General features: G+C 34.6%; 1 protein-coding gene across 1 annotated transcript; it reads right to left on the reverse strand.

The window, feature by feature from the left end:
- Window positions 1–14,620: 14,620 nt before the first annotated feature.
- Window positions 14,621–17,154, reverse strand: LOC125378558 (variant surface antigen E-like). The gene is made up of 5 exons (XM_048393988.1): window positions 17,139–17,154; window positions 16,779–16,890; window positions 16,561–16,672; window positions 15,718–15,834; window positions 14,621–14,779 (listed from the first exon to the last, which is right to left on the reverse strand). Exons 1-5 carry the CDS (start codon window positions 17,152–17,154, stop codon window positions 14,621–14,623), a joined length of 516 nt encoding a protein of 171 aa, XP_048249945.1.
- Between the last annotated feature and the right edge of the window lie 10,486 nt (window positions 17,155–27,640).

Here is a 27,640-nt window from a genome sequence, read left to right on the forward strand (position 1 = left end):
CAAATTCACTTTCATTTTCACGTGTACCTCATACATAAAAGGAACAACACTAAACTTGGATACATCTATATGAGAGCGCACAGAACAATTTAGACAAACCAGACTGGCTTCTTCTTAAAACTAGGTTCCTTTTCCTGTGCGCGATACTTGAAACGTTATTGAGATGGAAACAAGCTCGTGACACTGGCTGGGCGACCTACAGATAAGCTGGACCCCGTTTCTAATATCACAATGATTCTAATTTTGGCCTGTATGGGCTCCTATCTTGGCGCAAGTTGACGAACAGAACAGAACAGAACAGAACAGAACAGAACAGAACAGAACAGAACAGAACAGAACAGAACAGAACAGAACAGAAGTTTATTGCTCGAAAGAATTTTTTTATTTATTTTTTTATTCCCATCATTTCAAATACAAAGTATACATGGAACATTTTACATTAAGATCAGCATGGTATATATTCAAATCGCCTTGTTGTACATTCAGTAGTTTGTTTCTCTAATACATCTGGTAGATCTATATATAATGTTTCTGTACAGAATAACAGACAAATTGTTATATTAAATCATATCTTGTTATTCTTGAATAATGTGTTGAATGAAGACCAAAAAGAGAAATATTTAGCTTGTTTACAATTTGAGAAAGCAATAGATGTTGTAGCTTCATAATATTTAATTATTTCCCACTTTACTTGTTTAAAATGTGGAACTGATTTCTTTCTCATTTGTTTATAAATTACAAATTTTGCAATTAAAAATATAATATTTAATAAGTCATTGTTTTTTCCTTTAAATCCAAATAAAAGATTTTGGTTACTACAATCAATACGTCCTTCCACTGTTGTCCCTAACCAATCCTTCAAATCCTCCCAAATATGAATTGTATATTGACATTCACAAAACATATAAATAATGGTTTCTGGGCAAGTTTTACAAAGAGTACATGTGGGGGAATATTCATAACCAATCTTAAATAAATAACTATTTGTTGCAAGAATATAACGTAGTATCTTAAGGTGAAACCAAATTAGGTTTACACTTTGTGTACATCTGTAAACCATAAAATTATATATTTCCCACTCTTCATTACTAAAATTTATTTGTAAAACATTTTCCCACTTAAGCATACCATGGGTTTTTACGAAATTTGGTCGTAGAAGAGTGTTATAAAAGTCTTTACTTCCGCCTTTACAATTAATTATAAGTGATACATTGAAGCGTAATATAGGTCGTAAATATATTCCCGTATAATTATCTAAATTGTTGAATTTACAATATTGATGGACAGCACTTGATAAACCTTGATAAGTAAGAAAATCAGTTTCAATTTTGTATGCTTCCACAAATTCTTCATAGGTATATATTTCCCCGCTATCCTTCAATAAATCACAAATAAAAATTAAGCCTTTACAGAACCAATTTCCATAAAATACCGGTTTCCCCCCAATCTTAATATTGTTGTTTTACCATAGAGATTGGCTTATAAATTCAATTTTAGTCTTTATTTTATTCATTCCCAGGTATCGCGACCATGCCTCCAAAACATCTTTCCAAAATAAATGTACAGCATTTGGGATGATGTAAGTATTAATGTACATAGCATCTGCCATCCATAATAATCTGTTTCTATTCTGTATACAATGAGAAACTAAAGTTGATCACTTGGACTGACTATACAGTAATCTCTTCACCCATACTATTTTTTGTGCTGCTATAACATCTTTTATAATGGGTACTTTAATTCCTCCATATTTTTTAGGTAATGAAATATTGCTTCTCTTGATTTTGTCTGGTTAACCCTTCCTTCCATACAAATCTAAAACATTTTTTTTGAAAATTTTCAATAGTTTCGACTGAAGGATTTGGTATTGCAGTGAATAAATGATTTAGTTTTGACAATAGAAGGGATTTTAAGACTACATTTCTGCCTATTGGTGTCAAACTTCTTGCTGACCATTGGTTCATTTCCTTTTCAACTTTTCCAGTTTTTCCTCATAATTAATATCCACTAATTTTTCAAGGTCCACATCAAATTTATTCCTAACAATTTAAATTTTGTACTTGTCCAATCTAACTTCCATTCTTTACATAGTTTATACCGTGATCTCTTTTTGGATCCAATCCATATTATTTGGGTCTTATCTGTATTTACCTTTAATCCTGAAAATTTAGCAAAAAACTGTAATGTATTCATTACTGCATAGAGGCTGTTTTCTGTACCATCTAAACTTAGAGTAGTATCATCAGCAAATTGAGCTAAGGTATGTTCTACATTTCCCATTTGAATTCCCTTAATCTTTTTGTTGCTCCTAATCATAATTGCCACATAATAAATAAATATGGTGATAATGGATCGCCCTAACGACAACCTCTAGTTAGTTTAATGAAAGAATTTGAAAAAACATTTACTAGAACACTTGATTCCATGCCATTAAAAAATGTTTTTACCCACTGTTGTATATTTGGTCCAAATTTTAAAAATTCCAAAACATCTAAAATAAATTTTCTATCCACTGAATCGAAACTTTTTTCAAAGTCTATGAGTAATAATAGACCAGGTATTTGGTATGTATCAGTATAATCCATTAAATGATATATAAGCCTCGTCACTTCTCCAATATATCTTCCAGGAATAAAACCTTTTTGGTCTTCATGTATAATTGGGGGTAATACTTTGTTTATTCTATTTGCAATTATTGCTGATGCTAATTTATATGAGATATTCAAAAGTGATATTGGTCTCCAGTTTTTTAGAAATAATTTAGAATTGTTTTATTTAGGCAAACATGTAATCAATCCCTGTTTTTGTGTAAATGATAAAGATTCATTTCTGTATGCATAATTAAGAGAAATTATTAGATATTTACCAATGTCATTCCAAAAGAATTTTAAAAATTCTTATATAAAGCCATCAGGTCCAGGGCTTTTACCATTTTTCATATTTTGTAATGCTACAAGAGCTTCCTCATAAGATATGTGACCTAAATATAATGAAATATTTGTGTCTAGTCTTGGAATATTTATCCCAGTGAAAAGCTCTTGGAAATTAAGTTGTGTACATTCTTCACTGGAATATAATTTTGGATGAAATAATTTTGTTTCTTCCAATATCTCATTTTGCTTTTTAATTACTGTTCCATCACTTTTTATCAATTCACTAATAGATTTATTTTTTAAAATTCTATGTTCTAAATGCAGAATATATTTACTGGGGTTTTCCCCATACTCTATCCATTTTGCTTTTGACCTGACGAATAATGCCTGTGTCTTAAGTTTATATATATCCTCCCTTTCTGCTTTTAGTTCACCTATGTTGCTCAATATTTTGGTGTTTTCCGATTTTAAATCTACATTATCTATTTTTGTTTCCAGATCATACAGTTTAGTTTCTAATTCTTTTTCTCTAGCAATAGTTTTTTGTTTTGTTTTTGTGGATGAATAATATATTGACTCTCCTCTAATAGCAAGTAATATGGTTTCCCATAATAACTGATCATTAATCACATACCTTTTACCTTCCAAATATGTTTTATCCTCATATTGATTAAGGGTAAACTTCATTATTTTCTTTATTTGTTCAACATATTCCTTATTATAAAACAAAGAATTATTAAATTTCCAATACCCTTTTCCTCTTTCCATATCTGATGAATTAAATGTCATCGAAATAAAAAAATGATCAGAGTTTAAACTTCGACCAATATCACATCTAATAATTGAATACTGAAAATTTTGTGAGATTAAAAAATAATCTAAGCGGGCCTGTTTAATTGGACTTGACTGACGCCATGTAAAACGCTTTTCATTTGGATTAGATTCCCTCCATGGATCTTTCAGATCCAACAGATGCATTATTTCTAAAACAACCTTTCTGGATTTAGGATTATTTATGTGTTTATAATTAAATGTATCCAAATCTATATCTTGTATTAAATTCCAATCTCCACATAAAATTACTCTGTCCCCTTCTAATTCAGTTGTAATTTCTTTTATATTTTCAAAAAAATCTGGTTTATCCAAATTTTGCCCCATAAATATTAATTAGTGTGTATACATATTTTTGTATTTCTATATTTACGGCAACATAATTTCCTTCATCCTTATCAAATAATACTTTGGTAACTTTGAACTCAAAATTATTATTAAATAAAATTGCTGTCCCTCTTGCATTACTTTTAAAAGGGGCAATATAACATTCTTTATAACCCCATTGCTGCTTTATTAGTTGTTCTTGATCTGCTGTAAAATGAACATCCTCTAGACAATAAATGTGTGCTTTTTTACTTCTTAAAAAATTAAATATTTGTTTTCTCTTAAATAAGCTCCTAGGCCTCTACAGTTTAATGACATCACAGTTAATTTATTTTTGCTCATAATTAAATTTACTCATATCTATATATTGTACTGAATATACTTTATTAAATATTGTAAAGACTATCATCACATCAAGTTTGCACATGTAGACCCTATATTGAAAAGGGTGGGATTTTTTATATAGAAAACTAAATTCATATAACTGTATCAAAATTATACTTAAAACGACTTCCATTTGGCATCATTAATAGCTACAACCCAGCTTTATGAAATAATGTTCATATATATGCCTCTTTGTACAATATTATTAAGAGTACCTGGTCGTATATAATTTTCATATAAAGAAAAAGAAGAGAGAAAAAGTAAAATAAAAATTAGAATAAGTTTTGTATTTAAACGCTTCAAAACAAAAAACTGTCCCAATTCTGCTGTAGATGACTAAGGTTAATCCATACCTCACTTCCTATTATCATGGCTATAACAACATATGTAATTGTTTATATTATTTGTAGATTATTTTATATACCCGATCATATCACACTTAATCTCATAATAATTAAATACTATAGATCAGGTCAAAGTCTTTTTTACATCCTTGTACAATTACAATACGATTCCATAAGTATCAGGAGTTTCCTTAGCAAAAGGTTCTCATCATTACTCACATCACCATGATGACACATAAGCCTATGTTCATAGCTACAGCACTCCTCTTTGCTCCATTAAAATGAAATTCAAAATAGACATTTGTGATCCCTACAATCTATATTGATGTCATTTGTAAATAGTCTATACAACAGTACTGTAGCCATGTATACACAGAGTAGTTAAAAGCAAATAGACAACCTTCAAGTGATCAAGGCCTTGACTAAAACTTCGATTGTTTTTCTTTCAAAATTACATCACCTGAGAATCACAGACATCGTAAATTATATCTTCTCAATATAAAATCAAATCATGTGTTTCATCATTTTAAGGGTCATATTTCAAAACTATAAGAAAAGTTCTATCATGTCTTATAGATGTAACAAATAGATCTACATGTTGTCTCTTAGCACACTCCAGACTTTCGTTCACAGTTCTGTTAATAAAGAATAGAGGTAATAACGGAGAGATACCTCTCTCTTAAAATAAGGCTTGGGTGCTTGGGGGCTCCAAATGCCCCCAATATATGCTTCAGTCAGTTTCTATTTGCACAGTTCAGCATGAGCAGCTGAGGTAGGGCCTAGCGAGTAGATTCGAGATCTAGGGCCGACAAAACATTCAGTCACGGATTCGTATCTATCAATAAGAAAGTTCACAGTTTTGCTCATACTGAGTGTAAAGTTAAGGCTTGAGTAGTTGGGCCCCATATTAGGAAACAATCAGTCATTTTTCATAGTTCATATCGCTACGAGAGGCCATCTTGGTGCGGATCTATATATAGACCGGAAGTTCGTCGTGATTGGTCCATTGTCCAAAATATAAACAAAAATACGTGGTTTCTTAATCCACTGTAAACAAACGTTTTCATCAATTTTTCACTTGATCCATTGACTGTTTTTAATTAATAATTATAAACTGTAACTTAGACAAAAGCATAATTTTGTTGCTTCACAATAATCAAAGTAATTACTGTAAATTTCTCTTTCTAGAGAATAAATCACTAGATATTTTCAAAAATACACCACAAATATTTCAAATTAAAACTTGCTTCAATGCTTGGTTAAATACTGGTACCTTACTCACAATGTGAAAACACTATCTAATAAATAGAGTTTAGTATCTCCACTTCCACTTGAAATAGAAATATTTCTGTCTCTCGTTTCTGAAAGATCTGTACGTTCTCACGCCGCATTTTCTTCAAGTCCGATGTTATGCCACTTATCCTCTTTGTCTTTTCTGTATTGGAGGTAAACATCTGCGCCTCTTTCTTGTAACCTTGTCTGATATCGCTGATTTTTCCGGATCTTGTAAGCTTTGTTGGCCAGTTTTGTCCTCTATATCTTCAAAACAACTGGGAGATCTGTGTAGATAGATATTTTCCTCTCGCGTAGTAATGCCTTGTGTTTGTAACTGGCGTCTAGTACCAATTGTCTGTCCATCATTGTCAAAAACTTGACAATGATTGTTTTGGGTTTATTTGCTGTTGCGGGCGTAGTACTGAAACGAGGTAAAGGATGAATGTTCATAAATTGCATTTCCTCGGCCATTGTAATTCCCATTTTCCCGAGTATCTCCCTACATGTTTTGTTTGGGTCCTCGCCATCCGGAATTCCATAGAAAAGCAAGTTCGCCTTTCGGAGAACTTCTTGTAACAGGAACTTTTTCTCGATATCAGTGCAAAGATCCTTCAGATCGTCAATTTTCCCAGATTATCAATTTTCTCCTTATTATCCTTAATGCCAGTCTTATTGAATTCCACCGCCTCAAGTAACCCCTTAATCTTCGTTTCCAGAGACGCAATTTCGTGCTTAAAATTCGCATTAATTTCTTCCGTTTGTGCTTTTATCAGCGTAGTGAAAAGCTGCTTCACTCCTTCATCGGGTGTAATGGCGACCGTCGTGAGGTTGAATGTATACACAACCACACCAACAATAACATCTAATAATATATACATACATGAATACATACATGCACCCAATCACGCATAATGCATTTCTATAATACATGTATGATCTGCATAACAACACACGTGAACACATAAAATATACACATATATTATATTGTAGAGTGAAATTCACAAATTTTAACGTCGCAAGGGCAATTTTCCAGGCATAGCTTGACGATCCTATGATATTTAATTATGTAAATAATGTTAAACCTTTTTTACAGAACTGAGCCAGTTTTACTAGAATGGGTTTGTATGAACATTTCATTAATTGATTGTATTTTAGAGTGGAGGGATATTTAGTATATTATGCCGGAAGGTATTGTTTTCGAAGGTAATTTAGTCTTGGACATACTAATAGAAAGTGTAATTCATCTCCTGTTTGGTCGTTACATAAAGTGCAAGTTCTCTCAGTACTCTGTATGTTAAACCATCTGCCTTTCTCCCATGGTAGTCTATGATTTGATGTTCTCAGTTTAAGAATCCAGATTCCTTGTTTCAATGGGATAGATAATAGATACTCATCAAACTGTGGTTTGTCTTTTAGCATTGCATAATATTTGCCTTTAGATTCAGAACAAGCCTTGACATACCAGCTTTGATAAAAGTTGTCTATTAAGGTTTGTTTAATGTTTGTTTTAAGCTAAGAGAGATTTGGAAAAGAGTTAGTAGCAAAGACAAAATCCAAACCAGTTTAATATAAAATATTTTTAATTGAGGTGAGCCATGGAAATGCAGTATTGCTAGTCGTTGTGATTTTATGAATAATAGCAGATAGATGCGGCTTGATAGTTTCTTAGGCGATAAAATTAGTTTGCTCCAAAAAATATCATTCTTATTTTAATCTGAATCGTTAATCGTGAATCTAGAAAATCGGGTGTTGACTGTTTTAATCTGAGGATAGATTTACAGAACTTTAGGTGAATTCTTTCAATTGTCTTTACATTTTCATACCCCCATACTTCTGAAGAATAAAGAAGTATCGGTTGAACCAAATTGTCGAACAGTTTAAGTTGGCAATCTAAAGGAATGTCTAGTGTTTTTATTCTTCTAAATATGGGACATTGCTTTTGGTGCTTCCTCACTTAACTTTTTGATAGCTTTGTGGAAACGACCAGTGCTTGTAAATAAGATTCCTAAATATGAAAACTCTTAAACAATTTCCAAGGGTGTGTTACGAAATATAAAGTTAAGATTATTAGAGCGGGAGAGTTTCTCAAATATGAGAATTTTAGTTTTGCTGATGTTAACCTCCAATTTCCATTGATGGCAGTATTTCTCAAAAATATTTAGAGCTTTTTGTAAGTCATCTGGTGATTCAGCTAATAATACTGTGTCATCGGCATATAGTAAGATTAGTAGTTTAACGTAAATGTTTAACTGATTGCTGAACTCGATACTGACTAGCTGCAGTCCTTGGAATTCATTTTCTGCTAGAAATGCTTCTAAGTCATTTAGGTAAATAGAGAATAAGAATGGAGATACATTTTCACCCTGTCTGACTCCTATCATGCTTAGGAAAAAGGATGAAATTTTTCCATCAAGAGAAACACATGACTTAATTCCTTTATGCATATTATGAATTACACGAAAACATTTTCCTCCAAGATTAGATTTTAACATTTTAAGCCACATATGTCTATAGTATCAAACGCCTTACTGAAGTCTACAAATGCACAGAACAGTTTTTTGTTTTCGGCTAAATATATGTCTATTAGCGATTTTAAAATGAATATTTTTTTTACTATTGTTGAATGATTGTTTCTGAAGCCTGACTGGTTGTCAGTAAGCAGATTAATTGAATCAGCGAACGTTTGTAAGCGACACGAAATACTTGAGGTGAAGAGCTTGCCAAGACAGCTTACAAGACTAATACCCCTATAGTTTGAAGGTTCGCTTGAGTCGCATTTGTTTTTGAACAGGGGTTTTATAATACTAACAAGCCAACTTTCTGGTACAAGAGCCGTGTCGAGGATTACATCGAACAGTTTGGTGTATAATTGTAACATTTTGCACGCAGATGCTTTTATATACTCATTGAAGATACAATCACTTCCGCTCGATTTATTATTTCTTAAATTTTTAATTTCCCTTGTAACTTTAGCTTCGGTTACTGGGTTATCTAGTCGCTCGTGTACAAATTTGGAATCAATGTTGAGCTCAAATTCATTGTGTGGGTTTTCATTTAGAGTCTTAAATGCTTGAACAAACAGTCTAGCTGAATGTAGTTGTTGTGCTCGTTTCTCTTATCAAATGAATTTCATAATGACCAAAAACTTTTAGGATCATTAGTTTTTGTTTCACAAAGTTTGTTTTTACATTGAACCTTGAACCGTTTATATGATGATTTGAGGGTTTTATTATATCTTTTACTTGCACATCTAAGATTATTTTTACTATCCGCAGTTTTCTTCTTCCTGTGTAAATGTTTACTTCTGAGATACTCTTTCCGGTCCATTTTACAGTCTTTATTAAACCAAGATTTATTTCTAAAGTTAACATAATGATTTACACGAGTTGTGCCAAAGGTGAGTTCTGCTGCCTTTATACGATTTTGTGCAATGCTATCAACAATATCGTTTATGTGACTATCTGAATAGCGTTGAGAGTTCACGTTCAAACTTTGGTGTAGATTATCTATACTTTTGATATCAATATTATCTATAAAGTTATGTTTCTTTTCTTCCAGCCATTTCTTTACTTTTGTTTGATTAGTGGTCTCAGTTGGTTTTGTGGAGTCACTAGGTGTGACAACATCATTACAATTATAACAGGACATAATTCCACAATGTATATCTGATATAATACCATCAAAATCTAATACTTCGAAGTCAGACATTATGGAGAATGTTTCAGGTGATACAATACAATAGTCAACAATGCTTGACTCCTTGCATGTGAATTTACCAACATCTTTATCATCACCGAATCGTCAATTTACAATAAAGACATTATTATTTCTACACAAGTTTTAACCTTTTGAATTAACTGATAGATCCATTGAGGTTCTGTGCCGTGAAGCGTTGTTGTTTTGAAATGTTTCACACTGTGTCGTAATACTGGCGTCTGCAAGACTGTTATGCAGTAGGAAGTCATCTATTATGACATAATCATAAAGCATCTTCGTTCGCGTGTTAAAATCACCTGTAATGCAAACATGTTTGTAGCTGCTAGAAATATCAAGATAATCTTGTTCCAAGGTATCAAATATTTCATTATAGACATACTTACTACTGTCTGGGGGATTATATGCACAACATATTATGAGGTCATCAGTATCATGCATAAGAGTTTTGATACTTTATACCATAATGCGAAATCAAGGGATTTGTGAAGTAAGGAGATATGTTTAGCGAGTTCAGTTCTCACCACGATGATTACTCCACCAGAAGCTCCAGCTAAAACATTTTTGTGACGGTTATTTGCAAAAACATGAAAACCAGGTGGATCATTATCATCGATATATGAAAGCTTTGTCTCCGTGAGGCAAAGAACATCATAGTGACTTAAATTCTGAATAATTCAGGATTTAACCATCTTATGCCACAGACATTGAGGGAGAGTACTTTAAGTTTACCACAGCCCACAGCATGCTCATGCCTGTCCTATGTCGAGTCCATGGACCTTTGTGCTGGTCTCATAGCGTCGCGTCGGAACTAGACGGGCATAGGGAGGATGGCAGCCAAATAGAGCACCACTCACAGTGTGCCTTACATACGTAGTTTGGTTTGTTGTCTGTTATCGGCTGTGCTCCGTCTCTACGCCTTGCACATAACCGCAGAGCCTATGCAGCCTGTAACCATATTAACATGGACGTGTAATTCAATCGCTTCAGTTTCGAAATGCTACATAAAAAACATCAACATGTATTCATATACAACTTAATTTTGTAAAGTAGGAATGAACTGTTACATATTCTTTCAAGAGTTGCAAATGAGAAAAAAACATCATTCGCATCAAATCCGGGCCGCTTGGGCATGACATTCACCTATCCTTTCTCATCCAGGATCAGCGCTCGGCTATGCACAATAATATGTTTCTTATTGTAGCCTAACTGTTTTTAGTTTTGATTTATTATATCGCAGAATAGTGTACCCAATCTCATTGTTAATGTCATGTCACCATGTTTACAGATTTACTGTAGCCCACGTGTCGCCGTCCACACGCTGCAATTACTAATTTAGCTAATTTTGCCCGTCCGATATCATAATTTGTAGCCGTACACTAACATATTTTATATATATATTTTAACATACTGGATAACGTGTTTCCACTTTAATCTAGTGGCGTATAAAGACAATAAATTGATTCAGTGCAAATATTGTGAAAAGTGAAGGACCAGTAAGGCATATTTCATTCAAAATATGTTTGCACATTCTGCATGTTGATAACTGGTTGAGTATGTTTGTTGCATCTCATTTGTAACAGTCATTGTCCTAATTATATTTCCTTATTATGTATTTGGTGTCTCAGGAATATGTCCCATATTTTTGCTCATGATAAAACTTGCCTTCTAATGATATTTTTATAATTTGCAAACATCATGTTGAATTTATTCATGCAAGTTATATTCAAAACAGGTGCATTATACAATCATGAACATCACTTGTATTACTTACTCAATATCACTATCAAGAAAACTGTTTCACATATCATTAACAAGTGGTATTAATTGTATGTTTGAGGCAGTTTCTTCAGAATTGCAATCATCAGCATACTTCATAATATGGACTGATGTCATTGCATGCTACAAGGTATGACGTTCGTGATAATAATAATACTATTTAAGTAATAATACTTTAATAATTTTATGCTTTTGTTTGTGTGAACATATTTACAAGATCTGTAAAATCATTAAAATAAGATCTTAGTTCTCGCTATCGCTTAACAAAGATATGAGGACATCCCATTACGGGTCATGTCAGAACGACCTTAAAAGAAATATCTATAATACTGAATGATAATGAAAGTACAGTAGCAGACTGTAAATATCTGCATATTTGATATAGTGAGACATGGAAAGACATACACATCAAGAAACAGTATCACAAATCCGTACTAATATGCTTACACACAGTAAAATTAACATGTGTATGCAATGACAAATTGAAATGTATTTGTTCCATGCTTCCAGACTGGTATTTACTGAATTTGACTCTTTCTTAAAGACAATACAGAATCTATTAATCTATCAAGCAAACTTCATAAACTTGTCATTGTATTGTAGCCATGTAGATAGCCTTTTAAAGGTGTATTGAAATACCTTGTGATCTCTGTTTTTGGCTTCATTTCGTATTCCACTGTCTGTAATGCGTCACATTTCTTCTGCATTGTGTGTACTGTCTGTCCTCTTCTTTTTGCGTGTCTGAGTAGATAAAAATGATGCAGTTATCCTCCCTGAGCTTGGCCTGGATTCTTCTCGGAATTGCTCACAATCCCTTTTTCTCAAACATCTTGCAAAAGTGTGATGTTATGTTTAGAGTTCTTTTTTTGTCTTACAAAAACAACAAAGTGATATTCTTGGCTCTTGTTAAGTACAGTCAAATGTCATTAATCCGACACTCGTTAATCCGACAATCGGCTTTATCCGACATTAATGATAGGAACCGTCTAAATCAATGCTATTTAGACCCGATAATCCGACAGTCTCGCACTCCGACTCCGACACACCTAATTTGCAACGAATTACTGTAATCATTCATTAAAAGTCTTCTTAATCCGATAGTGATCAGCGTCACCCGATCCAGGAAATATTACTTACTACTAACACAGATTTGTTAGCAACTGTGAGCTGTTACTAGTAGGTACAAAGACGGCCTCTACGTCTCTGGAGACTAACATTTACTGCTACTACTAGCTAACGGCAAAGGAGCAAGTCTTTGATTTTCATTAGTCAACGCGTCTTCGTAGACGGTATGCAAGCCGGCTCTGTCTCAACAGAAAAATAAAAACATTACCGCAGAGCAACTTCAGCCTGTAAACAGCTAGCTTTCTAGATGTAGAAGTAGCACTTGAAATATACTGTGGTTGTTAAATAATAACAAATAGAATCTACATTATCATGAAGAATATTATACGGTAACCATTGATCATTATTAATGTTTTGAGGTGAATCACTTGCGTCCAAAGACGATTGGGTCACGTTCCTTTTCATACTCGCTCGGTTCTTTTGGTCAAACTGGTAGTACTTACTAGTAATTAGTGCTTACATATATGAGTCATTTTCAAAAGATTTTTGAGGTTTCCAGAATTACAAAATCCAATGGTTGATATAATATCTTTTTTTTGTTTAAATGGAGTAACAAATATCTGAAGCTGTCAGTAACATCAAATAGAAGTCTTAATGGTGCTTTTAAGAAAGAGGAATAACCACTTACCATGGCAACTGAAACTTGGCATGTCTTTCCCATTACAATGTTTGTGTGAAATATTTTGGTTTGAAATTCATGAAAATGCAAAAAGCACATACAAAACATATTTATTTCTTCATTTATTTGTATATTAAAATCGAAGTGAGGATGAAGGGCATTTATTCAGTCTCTTAATGACCAATATGTACTCAGTGTCAATTCTATGAAATACTGTTACCCTTTCGAAATAAATATTATGATTTCTAAATTTTCCAAATTTCTTGAAGGTTTTTTATTTGATAAACAAAGATAAACTATGATCAACTTATGTCTCATTGTTGAAACTCAAGACATATTTAGATATATATATATTTTTAATTAGTGCGTTATAGGAAAGACATGCATGTTACATGATTCACTATATTTGTTACAGAAAAGACATTGCAAATTCATATCATCAGTATGAAAAGAGTGGTAAAGATTATCTCAAACGTTTCTCATGTATACAACAATGCTTGCAAAAGAAATACCAGTCATTATCTTTTTCAGTGATATTTATAAATTTATTCCAACTTTTTAAAGGATTAATTCCAAAATATGTTACAGTAAGGACAAAAGTTTGTTACATGACAGAACAAATTACCATAAGATGACATTTTAGATCACAAAGCAGTTTCCGCATTTTTACTGTAATAGAAAATGTTACAATGCACATGTTTGTGATATTTATATTTTTAAATGATTAATATGAAGAATGTTTCCTATGACCTACATTAAAACTGTTAGAGGAAAGACTTAAGACGTAACAGTAATGACAATGTGAAACGAAGTTTTAGTCAGCCTAGTTAGTTCACTATCATAAGTAAACAAAGGTTTACCAAACAGGGGTACCACTAGATGTAGTTATAGTCATATTTCCATCTCATTGTGAAATCTCCAGATTGTTGTGATAGAAGACAGTTATGGTGAGGACAATATTTTGTTACATGAAAGACATTTAAAGAATGGTTTTCATGTGTTTTTATCGTTTCTATGATCAACAATAAAATACAAAGTGTTTGAGGTTGAGTATTGTAATATTGTGAAACACTGAAGGTATTTGCTAAAAGAATGGTGTTATACTTGAAACAACAAAGACTTAGTCAACTTGTAGAATGAACATTTCAGAAAATGTCAGAAAACACATGACCTACAATTAGAAGAACACAACTTACAATTGCAAGTAAGAATCTAAACAACAACCTGGAATACAACACTTAAAACATCAAGCCATCTAAGAAGAAAGTTGAAAGATTATAGCTGTCTTCCCAAGACATTAAACCCCTTCATAGTGGCTTTTAACTGTAGACCAAATGTTATTGTCAACCTCACAATGAGATGATTCTGGAGTCTTCTGTAACTTTGGGATGATTGTCTCCATCACTAGCCCCCTCATCTTCAGCCTTCACCTTCTCTCCATCACTAGACCCCTCATCTCCAGCCTTCACCTTCTTTCCATCACTAGCCCCCTCATCTTCAGCCTTGACCTTTTCTCCATCACTAGCCTCCTCATCTTCAGCCTTCACCTTCTCTCCTTCACTAGCCTCCTCATCTTCAGCCTTCACCTTTTCTCCTTCACTAGCCCCCTCATCTTCAGCCTTGACCTTTTCTCCATCACTAGCCTCCTAATCTTCAGCCTTCACCTTCTCTCCTTCACTAGCCTCCTCATCTTCAGCCTTCACCTTTTCTCCTTCACTAGCCCCCTCATCTTCAGCCTTGACCTTTTCTCCATCACTAGCCTCCTAATCTTCAGCCTTCACCTTCTCGCCTTCACTAGCCTCCTCATCTTCAGCCTTCACCTTTTCTCCATCACTAGCCTACTCAATTTCAGCCTTCACCTTCTTTCCATCACTAATCTCCTCATCTTCAGGCTTCACCTTCTTTACATCACTTGAATTTTCTCATCTTCAGCCTTCACCTTCTCTCCATCACTAGACCCCTCATGTCCAGCCTTCACCTTCTTTCCATCACTAGCCCCCTCATCTTCAGCCTTGACCTTTTCTCCATCACTAGCCTCCCCATATTCAGCCTTCACCTTTTCTCCATCACTAGCCTACTCAATTTCAGCCTTTACCTTCTTTCCATCACTAATCTCCTCATCTTCAGGCTTCACCTTCTTTCCATCACTAGCCTCCTCATCTCCAGCCTTCACCTTTTCTCCATCACTAGCCTCCCCATCTTCAGTCTTCACCTTCTCTCCATCACTAGCCCCCTCATCTTCAGCCTTCACCTTTTCTCCATCACTAGCCCCCTCATCTCCAGCCTTCACCTTTTCTCCATCACTAGCCCCCTCATCTCCAGCCTTCACCTTCTTTCCATCACTAGCCTCCTAATCTTCAGCCTTCACCTTCTCTCCATCACTAGCCCCCTCATCTCCAGCCTTCACCTTCTTTCCATCACTAGCCTCCCCATCTCCAGCCTTCACCTTCTCTCCATCACTAGCCCCCTCATCTCCAGCCTTCACCTTCTTTCCATCACTAGACCCCTCATCTCCAGCCTTCACCTTCTCTCCATCACTAGCCCCCTCATCTCCAGCCTTCACCTTCTTTCCATCACTAGCCTCCCCATCTCCAGCCTTCACCTTCTTTCCATCACTAGACCCCTCATCTCCAGCCTTCACCTTCTCTCCATCACTAGCCTCCCCATCTCCAGCCTTCACCTTCTCTCCATCACTAGCCCCCTCATCTCCAGCCTTCACCTTCTTTCCATCACTAGCCTCACCATCTTCAGCCTTCACCTTTTCTCCATCACTAGCCTCCCCATCTTCAGCCTTCACCTTTTCTCCATCACTAGCCCCCTCATCTTCAGCCTTCACCTTCTCTCCATCACTAGACCCCTCATCTCCAGCCTTCACCTTCTTTCCATCACTAGCCTCCTCATCTTCAGCCTTGACCTTTTCTCCATCACTAGCCTCCCCATCTTCAGCCTTCACCTTTTCTCCATCACTAGCCTCCTCATCTCCAGCCTTCACCTTTTCTCCATCACTAGCCTCCCCATCTTCAGCCTTCACCTTTTCTCCATCACTAGCCTCCCCATCTTCAGTCTTCACCTTCTTTCCATCACTATAGTTTTCTTATCTTCAGCCTTCACCTTCTTTCCATCACTATAGTTTTCTCATCTCCAGCCTTCACCTTTTCTCCATCACTAGCCTCCCCATCTTCAGTCTTCACCTCCTTTCCATCACTATAGTTTTCTCATCTTCAGCCTTCACCTTCTTTCCATCACTAGCCCCCTCATCTCCAGCCTTCACCTTTTCTCAATCACTAGCCTCCTCAATTTCAGCATTCACCTTTTCTCCATCACTAGCCTCCTCAATTTCAGCCTTCACCTTCTTTCCATCACTAGTCTCCTCATCTTCAGGCTTCACCTTCTTTCCATCACTTTAGTTTTCTCATCTTCAGCCTTCACCTTCTCTCCATCACTAGCCTCCTCATCTTCAGCTTTCACCTTTTCTCCATCACTAGCCTCCACATCTTCAGTCTTCACCTTCTTTCCATCACTATAGTTTTCTCATCTTCAGCCTTCACCTTCTCTCCATCACTAGCCCCCTCAATTTCAGCCTTCATGCTTTGGACTTTGTTGTCTGTGAGACAAGTTCCTGGAACATATATGTCAGAATACTGAGCATAATGACGTGGCAAGTTATGTCTCTTTAGACTGACATCCTTCCTTTATGCCTTGAGACGGGAAATGTCCATCAAGATGTTTGGCTTCATTGGCAACAAGTTCAGGGACTACTCTCACTCTCATTTCTGCTGCTTTGTCAATTGTCCCAAAAGAAATGTACACTGCCACATGATGGTTAGCAGTTATCATTTGATAACACAGTACAAGGATACAGTTCACCATTTGTCATTGCCATGGTTAATTTAGTTGTACAGTTCCACTCTGAAGTTCCACTTTGGTGTTGCTTTGTTTTCCAGTCAAGCACACATTGCTATTCAGTAAACCTTCATGAAATCAGCATAAGTGAATTTCAAATTATTTTGATGATGTAATGAAATCTATACATTATCATACTTGAGTGTTTGCCTTTGCCATAACATCAACAGATCAAGAATATTATTATACCTTTTCAGAAAATAAAAAAGCGTGGAGAGTTGAATTTTAGTGCAGTGGAGAAATGTTTTTCTCCAAAACTCAAATTCTAAAACTTATTTGACCTTTTAAATAAAAAATACCCATAAGCTATTAAGTACTTCATGATCACTGCCATGATTCTATATTAAATGTAAAGTTTGTCTTTTCTATTACCATGGTACCATATTAACTCCGAAATCATAAACACTTATTTTAGCAAGCTTAGGAACAAGTAACTAAAATCTCATTGATCCCTTTCGTACAATATATCATCAATCATAACAGAGAGTAGTTACTTTGTTTCTGATTGTCTTATGGAAATGTAGAATGTCATTACTGAAGCAAAACTGTCTTTGCCGTAACACATTTCTTATAACAATTAGGTGTTTCAATAACTTGCATCAAATGATGAAGTGCAAGTTTATCCTACAAACTGCTTGATTGAAATAATTAATTAGAATATTGAAAAAGAACAGAGAGTAATTTACTTTGTTTCTTTATAACTTTTCAATTGCAAAATGTCATTACAATAAAAACATAGGTCTCTACTGTAACACATTTCTTATAAAAATCATATGTTCTGACAATGTTACTCAAAATGATAAAATACAACTTTGTCTTTCAAACTGCTGAATTAAAATATTCAGTTGGAATGTTGAAAAAGAACAGAAAGTAGTAGTTTTCTTACTTTATAGCTTATTAAGTGAAGAAAGTCATTATCATAACAAAATCCGTCTCAGCTGTAACAAAATTTAGTGTTACAGGAAAGACAAATCATTTGATAAAAAAATATATTGACTAATTAATGGTCCCTTTTGGAGCTGAATGTTCACACAATTTTCTGTTCATGATTTGGCACATAAACTTGGAACTTGAAATAACTATTTTGCATCTGTTCCGTTGAATCATAGCGTTATGGGAAAGACATGAAATGAAAATACCAATCAGTTACTTACCATTTTGGTTAACTTTTGGTGCTTATTTGTCTCTTGGTGCACATGGCACATCACATACCTATTGTATAGGAAATGGTACTAGGCATGACAGAAAGTACTGATATCCTTGCATCGGGGATCATTGATTATTCCAAAGTTTTATTAAGTGTTACAGGAAAGACACAAAATCTAAGGACGGTGTTATATATAATTATTATTCAGGAATTATATCAGTTAGATTGAGATTACACACTGAAATTCCTAAATAAATCTTGTTTGTATAAGATAACCACAGTAATATCATATATATGCCAATGTTTATAAAATGACAGTTTCTCAAATTTGAAGCTAAATGCACTGGAACAGCCAAACATGCACTCTCTACCCATATAAAACGCATCAAAAACACATAATATGACACAATGATGTAAAATAACCATTTTATTCTGTGCATTACTTTGCAGGTGATAATCTGTACAAATTGCAATGTCAATATATATATATTTAATTTTTTAAAGGGTTTGGACAGAAATAGTGACATCTTTTGAAAATGACTCATATATACCATTATAAATCATATTTTGTTTACATTTCAGCAGTATGCATCCGAGGCAGAAAATTGATTCAATCTCTGAAGTCCCAAACAACTGAAAATGCTCCAAAACACCATCACGTGACCCTGGTATTCTCAAAGTGCTGGTGAAAGTGATTGTTTTGTAAATGTTTGTTGATAGTTGAGAGGCTGATAGACTTTATAACAAGTCATGATCACCTTTTCCCTAACTGTTAGTTAATTACACTGGTCTACATCTGTATTGTTTCTTTGTCAGGTCCAGATTTGATGATTTACAGGCAGCTGTCAAAGCACGAATATTGCTTAGTACAGCATTAAACAATAAACAAACAAAAATATACAGTTCAATTTTTTTAATAATCTTACACTGTAGTATAATAATTTGCTAATTCTATTGATTATTATGAATACAGACTGTTTGTATAAGTTTGTAAGAGACAAACCAAGATTCCCACAACTATCTGCACATGCTTTGTCATAACACAATTAATATTGTATCTTCAGGTTATGTATGTTTGTAAAAAGTGCCAGAAAGTGTCCACTTTAGTTGTTAAATCAGTATGTTCCTCACAACAGAGCTAAATGTGCACTACCTTGTTGTTTTATTTTTGGTTGAACTCGGCTCTGTCTTTCTCAAGTTATGTTTGTGCAATGTGCCTACCTGGTGTATTGATAATATTACCTGACAAACAAGAGTCAAGTTGGCTCATCATATTCTGAAACAAGTGTCTCCGGTGTAATAGAAATCGGGAAAGTAATACGAGCGAGGCACCATCATTTTAACCGGTGCTAGGGATGTCAGCATAAAGTATATGGGTTTTTTTAATTAATATTATAAATATTAAAACTCTTCGCACCTGGATTGGAAGAATTGAACATTATAATGAAAACTGCTCTGTTCCTTTTCAGCTGACAGGCTGTTTGTGGAAGATGTACAGTCAAGTGCTAGGGCCCCCTGTTTAGTTTAGACCTACATTGTAAATGTTGTGCACTAGACCATGAAGCCTGGTCACTACAGGGTTTATCCAAGCCTCTTAAAACTGAGGACAAATTTAATTTCTCATCTAAAAAAATATCATCTTGTTTCTCTAAACATACTGTTAGAATTATATTTTACGTACTTATCTTCTCTCTTTAGAATTCCTAATCCAATTAAACAGTAATGTCCAATATTTTTTTATTATATTTGCAGATAACAAATTGCTATGGACTAATAAGGCAACTGCTATAATATATTCTAACTCTTTACATGATAATGGGACTCACCAGACTGCACTGTATAATGCTGAACACAATGAAGTATCAATGTCTTTTCATTTCGGAATTCAAGTAGCAAGCGGTAGCCTGTTGTCTGGTACTTTAAAGAATACTATAATGCATGTACTAATTCTTTATACTGTAAACATATAACATGTTTTGCTTGAGCAATTCTTCCTGAAAAGTCCCCAAGTTTGAAACGCAAGTCTAGTAACATTGTGCTCTATGTAGTAAGTCCAATTAATAATAGTCAATATGACAACACTAAAATCCTGTTCGGGCTAGTTGACACATCATTTTTGGGGCACAGACTTCTCATGTAATTCAAAATATGGTGACATTGTTGCACGAGGTTCTGTTTTGTGTATATCAATAACTTGCACATTCATGAACTTTAACCTTAATGTAATCTTTCAATGCAGTGATGCTTTATTTTTACATTTCTTTAATAACCTACAATTGTTATGAAGCTGTCATTTTTTTGGTGGTCCCGGGATAAAGTCATCAGAAATGCATTCAAATTTTTTATCTGATTTTGAGCATGACCAACATGGCAGATATTTTTTTTAATGTAATTTTTCTTCCACTACTCAGACATGTAAGTTATTGTACAGTAAGTCGTCTGTAGTGTAAAAACATGTCGATTCTTTTGTTTGCATATTTAGCTATTCTAGAACTGTTAGATGATATTAAACTGCTGTAGAAGGTATTTAGTTCAATCTATAATGTCATTATGGTATACCAGTGTGTATGACAATTGTTTTGAAATTCATCAATAGGCTTTAATGACTTGTTGATAAAAAAGGAATATACCTAGAAACATCTGTCATTGTCATTGTAGTATTTGTCTATACTCTTACTTAAACACTACATTAATAGCCATAATCACATTCAATTACGGGGATCGATTTCTCTACATACAAGTCCCACCAGTGCAGGTAAAAACATTGCTGGGTCCACTTGCACAGAACAATCTTAGCACTACAATTATTGTAAATCCTTAAGATCGAGATCTTAGGCTTCGGATACAATCGCTGTCCACTTGAACAAAACGATTGTAGGCTAAGATAATTGTAACCTACAAGCGAAACTTACAATTGGTCCAGACCAATCTTAAGTAGCTAAGATGGTTGTGGTCCCTGAATAAACTTCATGACTTGCATGACTTGGTCTGTTTCACATAAATATTCTGCCTTATGTTCAAACATTGCCTCTTTATTTTGTTAACTTTATGATTCGAATCGACACTTTAACAACATGAAGAACGCATAACAGATTTAACGTCAGAAATATCGTTAATTGCAATAGTGAACCACTTAACTATCGAATCGATAGCTAAAAGTAAAAGTACTATGCCCACCGGACTCAATGCTGAGAGAAGTTTGAAACAACATACCTTTTCGCTAATCAAGGGAAAGATAAAAAGTGGTCTGCAAGCGATTAGTAACGTCCGTGACCTTTTGGATAACTCAAGGGCAGCTAATCATAGTTTATACTCTAGATGGGAGTGGTTTCCCTTTGTGTAAGCATGTAGCGTAGCATCTACCTTGCCCAGTGTATTAATGTTGTAGAATCGCTGACGCCCCCCTGTATTTGTTTTGGGTCACATTCTTGTCAGTTATTTTGCCTTTAGTTTATAATTACATTTTACTACAAATAAATATAAGTTGAAGAGCAAAATCATACATGTTTAAATCTAAAATCGAGTTGGCAGGGGACGAGCGATTTTAATATTTGAAATAAAAGGAAAAGTATTCATTAAACAAGCAAAAACACATGATGAGACATTTGAAATTTGTGTAAAATATCCCATAAATAGCAAAAGTAAAATTGACACTGTTGAAAGATAATGATCAATATAATGAATACCAAGTGAATATATATTAAACAACTGCTTTCTCGAAACATTATTTATTATTATTATTTCCCGTCCATGTATTCTTGAAATCCTGCGTCTTTCTGTGTTTTGAAAGGTAGTCATAACATCCTTTGTTATAGCAGCTAAATGAAAGCGTGAAGGACATATTTCACATTTTATGAAAAGCTCCCCCGTATTATGTTATTAGGAAATATTTTTAGTATTATTTATTTTAATTTTCATAACGATTGTGTCACTAAATAATATATTCATTCGTATTTCAATACTTTTGATAAAAAAAACCATGAGTAGGTATTTCTCTAGTTGCAACAGAAAACAATTCCTAAATCATGACAGTTTTAATGCCGACAATAATGTATGTCATCATTCTAGTAATTGGGACATTTCTTGAAACTACAAGGTGCGATGCAGGGAGGTACGAGTTGTGTGTCGTGAACAGTTCCACTAATTGTATACGCAGCAAGCTTCGCGCGTTTGCAGACAACTATAGACAGGAGTCGAGTTTAAGATATTCGTACCTCCACCGTTGAAGATTTCAATCTTAGATAAGCCGTCTTACAATCGCGCTAAGATGGGTTTGTGAAAGTGGCATAGGACAATTGTATGGTGATTGTAAAATTGTCTGTAGCCGCCTAAGATCGATTGTAACTAAGATTGTTCTGTGCAAGTAGGTGTCGGTAACTTTTAGGTGAGGTTAGGTCGCACCCAGTGCAGGTAACATTTCCTACCATAAGTGGAAAACTGAATTCTTTTGGACTGACTGCAAGGTTTTTTTTCAAATCCAGGAAACAAAAGTAAATGAAAATAATGAAATACACAGGTTGTCTGAATGCACTGAACTTGCAGGACTCTTCACAATTCACAATTACCACTAGAACAGTCACTCATGAGGTTACAATCACAACAGACACTTTGAGACTTCTGTTTAGGGTTGTTTGCTCGATATAAGGATATGAAAAGCCATGTACAGATTCACCCAAAATAAATTCTGGAGCACATTCTCAAGGGTTTTTTAATATTCAAAATAACTGAAAACAACGTGTTTCAATTTATGATTAACTGGTGCAGCCAATATTTTGGTGGTGCAACCTGCTAGATTCACTTCGTTGCGCCTGGTGCAGGTGGTAAGACAGAATGAAATCGTACCCTGAATTATAGACCAAGGCTGTATTGACTGTATGACTATGGAGCAGCATTTATTATCATCGTTATATTTGTCATATTTTTTATTTCAGTTGGCACACAATAGCATCCCTCCTGATCAAGTGAAAAGGAATCCTATGACACCACTTGATCTTTGTCTGACATGGAAATCTGCAAATCAAATAAGGGGGAAGAATAACATCTGGTTAAAAACATTATGTGGAAAAGTAAGTTTTTCAACGTTTTGGGTCAGATTAAACTTCCAAAATTCATCAGGGTTTAAAAATTAAAGGATGATAAATTCCTCATGACTTGCTGTGTGTTTTTTATCCACTGTTTCCTTTGTTTGGACTTCTTTTTTTTAAATATACATTAAATGTAAAACTGAGCAAAAAGTCAGCAAAATCATTCAAAATCAAGACGGTCCGAAATTGCAAACATAACTGCATTGAGACGGGTGTCTGAGTTGAAGCAAATATTGATCTGAACAATAATCAGTCAGCAGATCAGAAATCACCCACATAACTGCTGTTATTTGATCACAGGTCAGGTTTGATATCCACCATGAACTTTTCAGGTATTGAGGGGCTGTGGGGTCCAAAGACATCTGAAAATGATTGAACACATGAATAATGGACATGAAATCTAAATTACAACATAAAATGGAATGGTCATGTGTGGAAAGACATGCTCAATAGTCACTTTCAAATTTATCTTCCTTTAAGGTGGTCGAAAATAACATGGCTACTGATATAACGACACAAAACATAGACCAATGTTGATATTATTTTAACCAAATTCAGTCTGTAGATGTGTTGTGTGTTCAGGTACCAAGCCTTGAAGTCAGCTAATGTTAGTTTGTATTAACCTTCAGTTGTAAAAAACTTTTACTTTTCTGACAAGCTGTGGTGTCTCTAGATTAATGTTCACAAATCAGTCCACCGAGGTGATTCTGTGTTGGAATAGGTCCTCTGCAACCTATCCTTGTTATAAGGGACGAGTTAAGTGATTGGGTGGTCAGATTCGGTGACTTGGTTGGTTGCTTGTTATTGTAACAAGATGACAGTGATAATATCACTGGTTTTTCCAGACTAGACTAAATTAATTCCAGGTAATCGTGATATAGCTGATAAAATACATATGGCTGGACTGCTGTGTTTAATAACACTAAGATAAGACAATCGCTGAAATCGGATCAGATTCTAAATATGGCCACTATGTCAACCATATTGAATTTATCATCGATGCTAAATTATATTACATTGTACTTTGGGGCATAATAAGATTTTTGTAACTGCTGTTACTTTTGTTCTTTACATGTGCCCACTTATCTACATTTACTGCATTTTCGTTTAGTCCTTTTGGTTTAATGCATATACCGGTAAATTGGAGTGATGAATGCATTGGACAAAATATCAACACTGTAAATGGGGACACAGGAGTGTATTAAGTGTTAAAAGATAATGATATTGAGAAAACAGCCACATAAGTACCCTTTATCAGAGCGGCAAATCAGTTGTAGATTCAAAACTGTATATTTGTTCAAGATAAGGATTTAAAATATCTGATGTTGGTTCTTTTTGTAATGTTGGAAGATAAACATAAATACAGTCATACCTTGCTAAAACACCCTTCATGATACCACTGATTGGGTTAAACTTCAGGTAAAATAAATCGGTCCCATAAATGTAAATACTTCCCCCACAAACACACATTTTTAGGTCATCGGAAATAGCATATAAACAAATCTGCTCTGAAATTATGTCCTGTTAGTCCTGTTGTAAGGATGCACAGATGGTCATTGTATACATCTAGACTTTGGACATATGTTTGTAATCTATTTGATTAAGTTTAGTCATATTTTTATTTGAAACACTATGTGCTTCTCAAAACACTTGCCTTCAAATATTTGTACTTATGTTTTTGATTGTGCAACTTTCTATGTACTTATCAGGTTGGAATGATGAACAGGGTAGCAGTTTTGGGGCACCATTGCTGAGCACAATGCCAGATAATAAATCTTGAAAGTGTGCTTTCACTAATTGTTATTAATAAAGTGTATCAATAGGCTGAGAAATGTGTGAATGTGAAATATTTGAAATATTTCATTTGAGGTTTGAGATAAAATGCAAATTTTACAGTATTTTAATGTCCAGGTTCGAGACGTCGTGTGCATGTCAATCTACAATCATGAGTTATCTGTTGTGAACACCTCCTCAGAAACTACTGGACCACTGAAGCTGAAACTTCGCATTTCTTGATCACATCAGAATTTGTTCAAGACGTTCAAATCGAAATTCCAGTATGATTTTTGCACTTAAACTACACAGTTAGCTGAAACTTCTTATTGCCATTATTCAGTCAGTTTTGTACAAGTTCTCATGAAATTTGATATGTGTTTTTTATGTTATGGGATTCAAAAAATATTTCTCATTTTTCATAATTCATAATTTTGACCTTGCTTTGACCATGCTTTTAAATTCTATCAAAATGCATATTTGGCAATGTAAACTTCTCTAAATATGCCCGACTGAGGAGCTGAATTTGTGCCATGTGTGTTTCTCCTCAAGATGACAGCATGATTTGTTCAGATATTTTAGTGTTTTTAGTCCTCCTAATTTATACGGAAAATATAGAAAATATATATACGCAGGGTAGCAATGATAGTCTCTGTTTTGTGGTTGTCATTTTGGTCATTATAAAGTGTTGACTACATGTCCAGGTGAGCTACAGTGTTGTAGCACTATTTTTAACCCCACTATGGGCTATCATTACCACATTCATTCACCTTGCTTTGGCAAATATTGAAGTCTTACAGATAAGAAGAATAAAATAATACTAGTAATTTGTATGTTTAAATTATACATTTCACTCGTTCAGTTGTTGTTTTTTGTGGTTGCAGATATCCGCTTTAATGATGTCATGAACTGGACACTGCACTCTTGATTCCAGCACTAATATTGTCATGACTAAATGTTAAAGTTCATATTCAGCAAGTTGAAGATAACTGACATCTCTTAAGTATAAGTTTCACAAATATGGTATTGAGAAGTTTTTTGTTTTCACTACTGATTTATATATAATATAAAAATGGATTTCTGTAATAAAATAAAGTATGGGAATACATGTGATACTAGTTGTGTTTCCGTCACCATAGTGTGGATGGTTTAGGCTGTTTAAGAGAAAAGTTGGCCTAATGATCAAAATGCTTCAACACTGCAGAGTTGTGTCGATTGGTTATGTGAGGATCCATTCTGATCACTGGTTTGGAGAATATCAACCTAAAGCTGAACAGATCGACGTGTGGCAGTGTGATTTGAAAGTGAGACACAAATTTATGCAACCACATGAGGTATTGTGGTGCTGAAACGAAGGATTGTATTCTGAATTTGAACCCATGACCAGGACATCCTGGCACTAACTGCACATCAAGTTCCATCAACCATGACAATTGGGCCACCTGTGCGTCTCACCTGTTTCTCTCACTCTTCTTCAGCACCATTGCAATACCATAAAGGCAGAAAGTAGGGTCTGTGTGACTAAGAAAGCAGTTTCTGGTCACTTTTCGGCATGTATTGGGTAACCCTAGCACCTCATGATTCATCTTTCTGTTGAGAAACAGTAACACCTGCGTCTGTATCAGGAATGAATCAGTTTTATATCACAATTAGACATATATTGGGTAGGAACACTAACCCTGGAACCTTACGATTCTTGTTCTTTTGAGATACCGTAACAGCTGCATCTGATTCAAGAATAATCCAGTTTTACATCACTGTCGGACATACATTGAGTAGAAACCCTAACCCTAGCACCTCATCATTCATGTTTCTGTTGAGATTCCTGACATCTGCGTCTGTCTAAGAAATCACCCAGTTTTACATCAGTGTCAGGCATATATTGGGTAGAAACTCTAACCCTAGCACCTCACCATTCATGTTTCTGTTGAGCTTTTGTGACACCTGCGTCTGTATCAGAAATAACCCAGTTTTACATCAGTGTCGGACATATATTGGGTATAAATCCAAACCCTAGAACCTCATAATTCATGTTTCTGTTGAGATTTCGTGACATCAGCGTCTGATTCAAGCATAACCTAGTTTCACATCACTGTCGGATATATATTGAGTAGAAACCCTAACCCTAGCACCTCCTCATTCGTGTTTCTGTTGAGATGTCCTGACATCTGCGTCTGATTCAAGAATAACCCAGTTTAACATCACTGTCAGGCATATATTGGGTAGAAACTCTAACCCTATAACACCTCATGATTCATGTTTCTGTTGAGATACGAAAACATCAGCGTCTGTATCAGGAATAATCCAGTATTACATCATTGTCGGACATATATTAAGTAGAAACCTTAACCCTGGAACCTTACGATTCTTGTTCTTTTGAGATTTCGTGACATCTGCGTCTGATTCAAGAATAACCCAGTTTTACATCACTGTCAGGCATATATTGGGTAGAAACCCTAACC

The sequence above is a fragment of the Haliotis rufescens genome, unplaced genomic scaffold, assembly GCF_023055435.1.
Source record: "Haliotis rufescens isolate VD_foot unplaced genomic scaffold, xgHalRufe1.0.p SCAF_125, whole genome shotgun sequence".
NCBI lineage: Eukaryota > Metazoa > Mollusca > Gastropoda > Lepetellida > Haliotidae > Haliotis > Haliotis rufescens.

Excerpts from the sequence above, each read along its gene's own strand:
- LOC125378558 (XM_048393988.1), bottom strand. Across the intron at positions 16,673-16,778 it reads ACTATAGTGATGGAAAGAAG|TGATGGAAAGAAGGTGAAGC; the intron begins GTGAAGACTGAA and ends AGAAAACTAAAG. Across the intron at positions 15,835-16,560 it reads TGAATGCTGAAATTGAGGAG|GTGAAGGCTGGAGATGAGGG; the intron begins GCTAGTGATTGA and ends GATGGAAAGAAG.